A 10,667-nucleotide genomic window follows, 5' to 3' on the forward strand; every position below is an offset into this window, starting at 1 on the left:
GGGGGGGGGGGGGTCGGGTGTCGCCGGGTACGGTTGGCTTCCGGACAAGGCCACCCATGTGGCATGGGACTAGTAAAGAACCACTAGCACCCGCACGTGCGAATCAAGAAGATACTGGAGGAGCTTGACAGTAAAAAAACCAGCAGCCGATAGGGCCAGCCAGACTGCAGCAGCACACTTGACGCCAGCATACCCGATGACGCAGGCATGCCCGAAGACCACCGCGCCTTGCCAGGCTCATGCAGGGCAGATGTCTGCCTGGCGCCCGTCCCGCCTCTACCCACCTCCACGTCAGCCTTCTGCACGACGTCCCAAATGGTGATGTCGAAGAAGAGGTACGTGCCGCGCTCGCTATTGCCGCTGGGGCCCTTGGTCACAGGCGAGTTGGGCGCATGGATGAACCAACAGCGGTACTTTTTGTGCCACCACCTAGGAAGCCGCGCATGGAAGGGCGCGCACATGCACGGCCAGGTCAGTAAGGGCTGGAGCATTAAGTGCATTCTCCCCAAAGTAAAGTGCAAGGTGTCACTGCTTGAGCTGCACAGCAGGCACAAGGAGGTGGTGATTGAAAGCGTGCGTGTGGCAAAGGAGCGGGCCCAAGGACGACCCACCCCATGCACCAGGGCCTGCTTTGGGCAGCACCCTGCCGTTGTTGCCCCGCACTGTGCTTCTCAGCCTACCATCCCCGACTGTAGAGCTCATCCGCTGCAATGAGCTGGGCCTCATCTTGGGGCATCGAGTAAAATATGTAGAACAGTGTCTCCTCCTTGAACTTGGCCAGGTAGCCCGGCTGCAGGCGCGGCGGCGTGTGCTTGTAGCAAGCAGGAACCTGTACGATCATGGGGTGCCACCAGGGGGGTACACTTTGTGCACCGCAAGAGGGGCTCCGGCGATTCGCCGACCCCTGAGAATGTGACTCTTGGCAAGCATCCTAGTGCACAATCGCCGCCATTCCCCAGGCAATAGAGACAACTGTGCAATGAGCGGAACGCCACTTACAGCATGCATGCAGCACTGGAACACATGGCTTGACCAAGCCACATGACGCCGCCCCCTCCGCCTCGCACCTCGAATCCAGGCTCCCGCCGCAGGGGCGCGTCGCTGAGGGGTGACACCATCGACTTGTACAGCTGTTCAGGGCTGTTGAGGTTGAGCCCGAGGCTGGTGAGGTCGGTGCCCAGGGCCAGCATCGTCAGGTCCTGATCCGTCATGCGGATCACCTGCAGCAGACCCAGCAGCCCATAGCGGTCGCTTGCCGCAGCTGCACCCCCTGCCACGCCTCCCGACGCGGCGCCGCTCCCGCCGCCCAGGGCGCCGCCGCCAGGCCCGCCCTCCTTGCCATCTTTGGGGGCGCCGCCAGCTGCTGCTAAGGAGACTGCAGGAGCACCGCCATCAGGGACACCAACGCCCATGGCACCAGCAAAGCGCTTTGCAGCATCTGCTGCAATGCCCCCCGCACCCGCACCGACGCCCACGCCGCCCACGCCACCCACGCCTCCGCCGCCACCAAGGGCCGGGAAGTCGCTCTCATTCTGTATAGAAAAGTCAATCGCTTGCGTGCCACCGCCAATGGCTGCTGCACCCCCGGCGCCGCCTCCCACCACTCCTACTGCGCCCGGGCCTGCCGCCTGCCGCCGCAGCGCCAGGGATGCATAAGAGTCGCCCACTTTGGCGCCTGGAGCGCCTGCCGAGGGGCGTGCCCCTGCTGCGGCGCCAAGAGCGGGAAACTCATCAGCCGCGAATGAAGGCCCTGCATCCCCCTCGCCGCCACCCCCGCCTGCTCCTGCAATGCCCGCATTCGCAGCTGCTGCGGCGGCCTGCTGCAGCTGGCCGACCAGTCCTGCGGCGCCGCCGGGCGCGCCAGCGGCGCCGGCCCCAAAGCCGCCGCCAACGCCGCCAAGTCCACGGTTGGCTAGCATCGCAGCAGCAGCAGCTGCCTGGCCCTGTGCAGCCTGAGCGGCATTGAGGTTGACGGCTCCGAGGCCGCCCTGCTTCAAGTTACCCTGCTGCAGGAGGTTGAGGATGTCTGATGGCTGCCCAACACGACCGCCAAGCGGGTGCTGGCCTGCCATAGCCAGGCCGCCAAGTGTGTTGCCTCCAAGGTTGACAGCTCCAAACTGCTGTGCTGCTGCAAACTGCTGCTGCTGCTGCTGCTGCTGCTGCTGCTGCTGCTGCTGTTGCTGTTGTTGCTGCTGCTGTTGCTGCTGTCGTTGCTGCTGCTGCTGCTGCTGTTGCTGCAGCTGCTGTAGCAGCTGCGGATTTTGGCCAGCTGCTGCTGCTGCTGCCGCAGCCGCAGCTGGATTGCCGACAGCATTGGCACGCATGCCAGCCAGCAGCCGGCTCTGCGTCAGCTGTGGGTTCAGCTGGGCCGCGTTGAGGCCATCAAGTGGGTGGCCTGCCATCTGGCCGGCGCCGGGAACGCCGACAAACCGCAGTTGCTGCAAGCCTGCCCCTTGCTGCAAACCGAAGTGCTGCTGCTGCTGTGCAGGCGCAGCAGAGGTCATCGCGGGCGCGCCGATGTAGGGTCCTCGGCCACCGAGCTGCTGCCCCAGCCCAGCTGCAAAGGCACCCTGGGCCTGGGGGAAAAAGTTTCTGAGCCCATCTTGCATCGTGCACCAGCCTGTTCGGCAGTCGCGACCGGTGCGTGCTGGGTCCAAGCCCCAGCACTGCTAGACTGATCCTGAGAGTTGATTGACACACCTCCACGCCGCGCAAGTCGTGCGTCCGCCCGTGCCTGGTACGGATGATCTCACCGCAAGGGGTCCCCACACGGCCTATGCGAGCATAAACCGAAAATTCTTTTGCACGGTGCTCAGCATCCTGCGACGTGCGTGTCGCAAACGCCGTTCATTACTATGCGGAGGAGGACGTGTGGGGAAGCTGTTGAAGTCGAGCATCCTATTGAGGCAGCAACACTTGGTTGGTGCAGAAGCATCGTCACCCTTCATCATTACTGAGGTACGCCATCATAATTGGCAGGACGCCCGGCCCCTCTTGCTGGACGTGTCAGTGCGCGGTCAAGGGTGGGGTGCCTGCGGGTGCGTCCGCTGCCCCTGACAGCGAGATTCTACACATGCACCCAAACGTCGTGCGTGACATTGGACTGGTGCGTTTTGAACACTCACCCAATTCATCGGTTTTTGTTTGATGACTTCCTGCCCCTACACCATGGCTGCTGGCCCCTCGCACCCCCGCTGCCCCACCCCGTGCCGTCCCACACTCCCACTCTGGCGGAAGTTCTTACCTGACAGGCTCTGGGTGCAACCCCAGGAAGCGGCAGAGATGATTGTGCATAGGACAAATATTGCACAGGCACGTGTGCAGAAGCCCCGGCGTGACAGCCAGGAACAAGCCGCTGCAGAACGGTCGCAGCCTTTGGATGATCTCCGCCACGCAGCGTTTGCACACTGGTGGCACCAACAGGGCTTGCCTACCCCCAGCCATGAAGGGAAGCTGGGGGCAAGCTCCGGCGCCACAGGCACGCGAAGAACAGTGCTTCACACCTTCTAAAGACAAGGCCCCGTCCCGCTCAAGCATTTGCGTGCACAACAGGCAGGGCTGTTTTCAGAGGCCTGGGTGGGTGAGGCGGCGAACCTGACTGCCCAACCGCACCTTGTGTTTGACACAGCGTGCGTAGGGACAGAACCTGGGGGGGGGCACAGAGGTAGGGCGCGTGGTTTGAACGAGGCCGGAGGAACAAGACGGGCGCTCAACTGGAGGGGGTGGGCACCTGGTTATCTCGCCAGCTGCAGCTGCCCTGGGAGCTGATCGGTGCGGCAGTTGTTGAGCAGGATCCACATGTGAAGAACGAAGGCGCACATTACAGAGAGAATTGTCCGACGCCAGCGGGAAAGTGGTGGGCGGCAGGTGAGCGGGCGCCAGCTGCAGCCGGCAAGCCGCTAGATTCAGGCAGGCTGTCTGAGGGTATGTTGGGCAGGCCGTGCCGCGACACACGCTTGTCCGTCCTGCCTGCAAGCGGTGATATTCAAGCCCAGTGGACAGGTTCAGCAACCGCCACAGTACCTTCTGCCTGATGGATCTCAAGCATCAAGCGCTTCTCATCAGGCTGCCCATTTATGACATCATCGCTCAGCGCGGCCAACCGCTACTACCCCCTTGCCGGCCATCGTCCCTGCCGGCCACATTGGGTCTGCCGCCGCTGCCTGCAGCGCGCCGCCAGCACCGCCCGGCTGTTGCCGAACCAAGCCGTCGTGAGACGGGCGGCGCTCGAATTGACTGGCCACACCGCTGGGGTGCTGTCAGAATTCAGTTTGGTAACCGCAAGATTGATTAGTGGTGCTGCTGATTACTAACGGGTCATGAAGGCTGCGCATGGCGCAGTCCAAAAACTTTGGCTTTCATAAACCGGAATGTTGCGTGCGTGCGTATGCGTGTGTGCGCCGGCAGACACAAGATCAAGCAGACTGCTGCCACTCAGTACGGCTTTGCTGCAGCACTTCAGGGAGTTGGGTTGATGTGCGTGGCCGTCTCTGTGGCGCGGGTACAGGGCAGCTGTGCAAGCTGCAGGTAAAATGCTGCTGCGCTTCCACTTGATTAATGCATGTCATGGGATGCATGTCCTGTATTCAACTTATTCACACGCCAGGTGGAACGCTCGGTGAGTGGGTGCGATCCCCTGGCCGGTAGGCCGGCGACTGCCGGAGCCATCAACAGCACGGCTGCATGCATATCTGCCGATTCTTCGGCACAATGCGCTTGGCGTATGCACAAGATCAGTTTCTTGAGATTGAGACACCATTTGCAGTTTTGTAGGGGTGGCTTGACCACAACGGAACACTGGGGCAAAGTGGGCAGAGCGCAAAGATTGCCGTGCCCGTGACGCTGGCGGCCCACCGTCGTCCCAATGAGCCAACGGTCATCCTTGTTCCTGGAAACTCGTAAAACTATATTTGTTGGCTTTCGATCATACTTCCGAATGACCGCGGAAACTGAGAAACCTGCCCGACGCCTTTCGGAGTGCCTTTTCGCCTGGGATGCCTCAAAGACCCCAATACGGTACGCGCTGTTGATAATGCTGATATATGCAACCTACTACACCTGCTGTTCAACTCAACGGGCTATGAGGCTTTAGACTTGAGCCAGAGCGAGCCAGAGCGATCTGCGCGATGGAGCCGCAGTTCGACACTGCCATCGTCTGGTTTAGGCGAGACTGCAGGGCGTATGATGCCCCCGCGCTGTTGGCGGCCCTGGGCGCGGCGAGGTCCGTGATACCCGTGTTCATCTGGGCCGTCGAGGAGGAGGGCCAGTTCCAACCTGGCAGGCAGACACGGTGAGCGTGTTTTGTGCTTGGGGTACAACCCACGCACCAGGTGGTGGGGCACGGATGCCCTGATACGGCGCGCCCGGACTGCCCCTTTGAGCACTCACCGCGGGCCGTTGCCTTGCGCGGATGAGCGAACATCTTTGTATTCTTTTCTCGTCGCCGTGATGGCTGGTGGTCGCCTGTGACCTGCACAAGAGCCCAGGTTGGAAGCGCACGTGTGGCGCGTCTCCGCGCCATGCTTGCATCACCCCAACCTGCACTGCCCCTTTGCCACTTCGCGCCTGCGTTTCCTGCAGGTGGTGGTTCAGGGAGACTGTGCGCCACCTAGGCGAACGCCTAGAGCAGCTTGGCTCACGGCTGGTGCTGCGGCGAGCGCCTGACAGTGCATCTGCGCTTCGCGCCCTGGTGCTACAGACCGGTGCCCAGGCGGTCTTTTTTAACCACTTGTACGACAGCATCAGCATGGTGCGCGATCAGCAGATCAAGGACGAGCTGCGCAGTATGAACGTTGCGGCGCACAGCTTCAACGCAGACCTGCTTTACGAGCCCTGGCAGGTGCTGGACGACGATGGACAGGTGCGGCGTGCCAGAACTGGGCATGGGGGCTGTCGGGTGGGGTAGGGTTGTATGGAGGCATCGCTCTGTGGTGTAGAGGTCTGTGCGTACATTTTGCGGCTTTAGAACAGCAGGCACTTCACCTTTGGGCAGGGAAACATGACTCACCCCCTTGCCCCACAGCCTTGAGACTCTGGTGCAGCGGGAACCCCCCCTAAACTGCTCTTCTCTTTCAACCTGCAGCCCTTCACAACGTTCAAGTCGTACTGGGACAAGTGCCTGGCGATGCCCTACCCCCCTCCGCTGCCGCTGCCCGAGCCGCCAGCCCTGTTGCCCGCGGTACCCACAGACGTTCAATCACTGGCAATTGATGAGGTGGCCCCCCCCCCCTTCCCCGGGCGCTGCTGAACTTGTCTGCTCGGAGCATGGGCGAGCTTTCATCGGGCGGCATTATCAGCGCTTTTTCAACAACAAGGTATAAGTGCATTGTTTGAAGATCCCGCTCCTGGCGACGGCAGGAGGATGCAGCCGCCCTGCGGCTGCGCGTTGCATGGACCCAACCCACCTACGGCCTTCAACTCTCTCCCATCAGGTGGACTGGTTCATGACGCGTGAGCAGGAGGCGTCGGTGGAGGCGCTGTCGCACCGCTGGGACCCCTCAGGGGCTGAGGCTGTCCGTCGGCTGGAGGCCTTTCTGCAATCGGTGGGTTCCGGCGGCGCCTCACAACCAGCAGATCTTGGGGTGGTGGCGGGGGCCGGAGGGTTTTGGAGGGGCACGTACGGCGCCCAAGCCAGCGCCAAGGGCTGGCTGGTCATCAAGCACATTGTCAACCTCTCTTGTGTGGAGGGCTTGTACAACACAGTTTTTCGACATGTCCGTGCGCATCCTAAACTCGGTTCGCAGGGCCTGCCTATGTTTGAACATGACCGCGCCAAGACAGACCGCGAGTCCACAACCATGCTGTCGCCTTGGATCCACGCCGGCAGCATCAGCGTCAGGCACATTTACTACCGTGTGGCGCAGGTGCGATGGTTTCTGCAGGTCACGCTTGCGCCTGGGTATTGTTTTGCTCTTGACCTTTGGATCATCAACGCCCTGTTGTTTGGGGATAGGCGGGGCATTGGGGTGCTCCTCGCGGTCAAAGTCATTTGCCAGAAGGCGCAGGGACACAACCAGCACTGTGTCTGTGACAACCCTACTCGCGCAGAAGCACACCGAGTGGCAAGCCGGCGACACCGATCGCGGCCCGAGCTGCTTGGACTTTGTGCAGCAGCTCGGCTACCGCGAGTACAGCCGGTGGGGGTCTTTAAGAAGCGGCAACGCGCATGGCCGTGGTGGTGGTGTGCGGCACCTGGCTCATACTCAGGGGGGCGCCGTTATCGGCGCAGTCCTTTGCTGTGGTGCCTCGGCGCAGTGAACTGCATCCCTTCCCCCCTCCCACGTCACCCCCCCTGCCCTCTCCAGGTACTTGTCGTTCCACTTCCCCTTCATGACAGACCGCTCCATGCTGGCTCACCTCAGGGCCGTGCCCTGGCGGCTGGACCAGCACGCTTTCAAGGCCTGGCGCCAGGGACTGACCGGTGAGGCACCACCCATGTGTAGAGGCCGCATGCATCGCATTTTGAATGAGTACCGCCAGGGCAGGCCGCCCCCCCAGCTGCAGTCCCTGGAGTTTCCTGAGCTGTTCAACAGAGTGCGCCTGTGACAGTTTTTAGCAACCCACCTGCTGCCTCATTATTGCGTCCTCGCCCTGCCTGGCGAGCAGGCTACCCTCTCGTGGACGCGGGCATGCGCCAGCTGTGGAGCATGGGGTGGTGCCACAACCGCGTGCGCGTGGTGGCGGCATCCTTCATGGTCAAAAACCTGCTGCTGCCCTGGCAGTGGGGGCTCAAGCACCTGTGGGACTGCCAGATTGACGCGGACCTGGAGTGCGACGCCCTCGGGTGGTGCGCCCCCCCTTTGCCTCGAGGAGGGGTATACGGGATGTAGTGCATGTGTGGTTGCGCACTGGTCTTGCAGTTGATGCACGGTGATGCTGAAGTTACGGCCTTCTGGTTTCTCCCTTGCTTCACGCGCCGTTCTTGTGTGCTTGCCTCCCCCCTACTGCCATCCACCTCGGGCGACTGTGCAGGCAGTACGTTGCCGGCTGCCTAGCTGATGCGCACCCCTTCAGTTACATGATTGATCTGGACCAGGAGTGGAGGTGAGGGTTTTCAAATTGCCGAAGTGACAACGCCTCATTTTTTTGCACTTCTTTTGCGGCATGGCCGTGTTGCAGCACAGGTGTGGCAGCATCGTGCAGGTGTGATGTGCTGGGCTGCCCCCTGCTACCTTGTTGCCCCTGCAGGCAAGCCCTGGGCAAAAAACAGCCAGCCGCCCCTGCACCTGCCGTCCACCCACCCAGCGACCCTCTCCCCACAATACCCCTCTAATCATGTGCTCACCTGTCACACCCCCCTCCTCCACCCCTCTTCACAGGCGTTTTGACCCTGACGGCCACTACGTGCGCCGCTGGCTGCCGGTGCTGAGCCAGCTACCAGCGGAGTATATCCACCAGCCCTGGAAGGCGCCGCCAGAGGTCCTCGAGGAGGCTGGTAAGGCGGGGAAGCTGGGGGACTACCTCACCATGGGGGCGAGCAACGCAGCTGCTGTACCGCCGTTCACATATCTGTGTTCGCAACAGTGGTTTGCTTACAGCCTGGGGCCTCGACATATGGGCAAACTGCCTGGTTGTGTAGCAGTAACGCGCCAGTACCGCCTGCCGCAAACTGGCACCTGGGGCAGCGCGTCTGCTTGGCTGTCACCTGGCCCCCACACCTGTTATCTGGCCCTGCTTGGCCAGGCGTGGAGCTGGGCTTCAACTACCCATGGCCCATCATCAGCACGGATGCCTCCCGCGAGGGTGTTGAGTTTGCGTCATCGGTGGTGGAGCGCTGCTACGCGCAGCAGCAAGAGCAGCAACAGGGCGGCAGCAAGGGCGCTGGAGGCACAGGTTCGGGCTCCGGCACAGGCACTGGATTCAACCTCGCCCACCCTGAAACCGGCACGCGGGTGTGCGAGGCACAAGGGCCGAGCGGCAGCAGCGGCGGCAGCGAGGTCACAGGCGGCGGCGCGATGCCACGCAAGGTGCGGCTGATTATGCTCTCACTGGTGACCTGCTTTTGGCCAACCTCGTACCGTTTTGACCGCACGCCCTTGATGTTTTTACAAGTCGTTACACGCATGATTGGGCAAGCCAAGCAGCCGCAGGCCCTCAAGCTGCGGTTTTGCGTGGGCCACCCAAGCCCGTTCCAGTCAAACCCCACACCACCCTTTTGCACCTCAATCTGCAGGAACCCTATCGCCCGCCCACTGACCCCGCGCTGATGACGGCATTTCTGGAAGCGGCGCGTGAAGGTGCCAGCTGGCAGGCGCGGCTGCCAGAGCTGCACGATGTGGAGCGCGCCGCGTGCGCCGTGCTGGCCACAGGCGCGCAGTACGACGCCATGCTTGTGGAGGGGCCACTGAATGGTGGCGGCGGCGCAGCTGGCGCATCTGGCCACCCGTTCTTCCTGGGCCGACGCGGCGGGCGTGTAGCGCCTGCGCCGGTTGCTTCTGCGAGCGGGTCGGCAAGCGGTGGCCCTGACGGGACGTACGGGGAGGAGGACGAAGAGGTCTCAGAGAGCGTGGACACATTCACCGCTGACAGTGCCCCCGAGGTGCAGTCGGCTGGGGGCGGCGTTCGGACCCAGCCGCAGCGCACCCGTCTGCAGCGGCACGAGGGGGCTGAAAGCGATGAGGTGATGTCAGAGTCCCGCAGCGCCTGCACCAGCACCAGCGACGACGACATAGAGGGGCCGGCTGACTCTGCGGATGAGGTTTGCGATGGCGTAGCCGTACCCCCGGGGGCCCGCGGCAGCGTGTCGCTTTTGACGGGCGAGAGCTGCATCCGCGCCAGGCGCAGCGGCACCAAGCGCCTTGCAGCTCGACCGCGACCCAGCGGCCAAGACGACGGCGGTCACGCGGACTGGGAAGGTAAAGTCGTGAAGGACGGTGCGCGGGAGGCTATGGTCGCTTGAGCAGCTGCATCGCAGTGCTTGTGGCGATGCGGAGGTGATTGCGCGCCTTGTTGGCTCAGCAGCGCGGTATTGCTGCTGGCAGGACCAGGGCAGGCCAGTCGTTCAAGGCTCCAAGCTTGCAACCCCTTCAAGCTAGGCGTGTGCTGCACTCATGCGGCCTGTGCTCGGCTCAAGAGTGACCCCTGCAACGTGGGGTTGTCCATGTGCACGCCTCACCAACGTGCTCGGAGCACGTTTGCATTTGTGCTTGCAAACAGGCTCTCGGCAACTGCATGCTTGATTTGTGGGGAGGTTTACAGTGGAAGCTGTTGCAACAGGCACACACCCTTGTTTGGAAGCGCAATACGCGCTGTTTGCACAAAATTTTGGCTCAAGTGATCCCAGCAAGATGGCACTTTTGGTTTTTGTTGTCAGCCATAGTGTTGTCAATGATCACAGCAGCTCCCCGTTTTGCATGCCTCCGTGCGGTGTCAACCAAAGATTACCTTTTGGACCGCGGACCTCAAACAGATTGTGTGCCGCGAGCTGCCCATGCGTTGATTGTACACGCTGAAACCTTCGCTGCATGCTGCGCGCCACCAACCGTGTTTGCTTTGAACCTGCTTCCCTTTTTGGACTCAAGTCGCGCCAGGTTCTTCTGTAACATACGGCATTGCTATACGGCCTCAAGGGAATGACAGGGAGCAACAACAACTCACATGAATGCTTGGTGCAGAGCAGCTGAGGAGCAGCTGGGTCACAGCAGTGTATGAGCCGCTGTTCAGAGTTG

The 10,667-nt window shown here is 62.0% G+C and overlaps 2 protein-coding genes across 2 annotated transcripts in view; one reads left to right on the plus strand and one right to left on the minus strand.

Annotated features, from left to right (window-relative positions):
- Window positions 1-2,609, minus strand: part of MNEG_6483 (CCR4-NOT transcription complex subunit 2) — a gene marked incomplete at both ends in the record, with an annotated part of 3,092 nt that extends 483 nt beyond the window's left edge. The window contains 3 exons of the mRNA XM_014045043.1: window positions 285-429; window positions 681-829; window positions 1,068-2,609. Coding sequence (XP_013900497.1) covers window positions 285-429; window positions 681-829; window positions 1,068-2,609 — 1,836 coding nt within the window. The remainder of the gene's footprint in view (window positions 1-284; window positions 430-680; window positions 830-1,067) is intronic.
- Window positions 2,610-5,746: 3,137 nt separating this feature from the next.
- MNEG_6484 (Cryptochrome-1) lies at window positions 5,747-9,898 on the plus strand (the record flags this gene model as incomplete). Its single annotated transcript, XM_014045044.1, has 11 exons — window positions 5,747-5,860; window positions 6,083-6,178; window positions 6,432-6,542; window positions 6,744-6,863; window positions 7,048-7,136; window positions 7,305-7,420; window positions 7,606-7,786; window positions 7,972-8,043; window positions 8,319-8,434; window positions 8,683-8,966; window positions 9,173-9,898. 11 exons carry the CDS (start codon window positions 5,747-5,749, stop codon window positions 9,896-9,898), a joined length of 2,025 nt encoding a protein of 674 aa, XP_013900498.1.
- Window positions 9,899-10,667: the final 769 nt, after the last annotated feature.

Source organism: Monoraphidium neglectum (assembly GCF_000611645.1).
Source record: "Monoraphidium neglectum strain SAG 48.87 unplaced genomic scaffold scaffold01056, whole genome shotgun sequence".
Classification (NCBI taxonomy): domain Eukaryota; kingdom Viridiplantae; phylum Chlorophyta; class Chlorophyceae; order Sphaeropleales; family Selenastraceae; genus Monoraphidium; species Monoraphidium neglectum.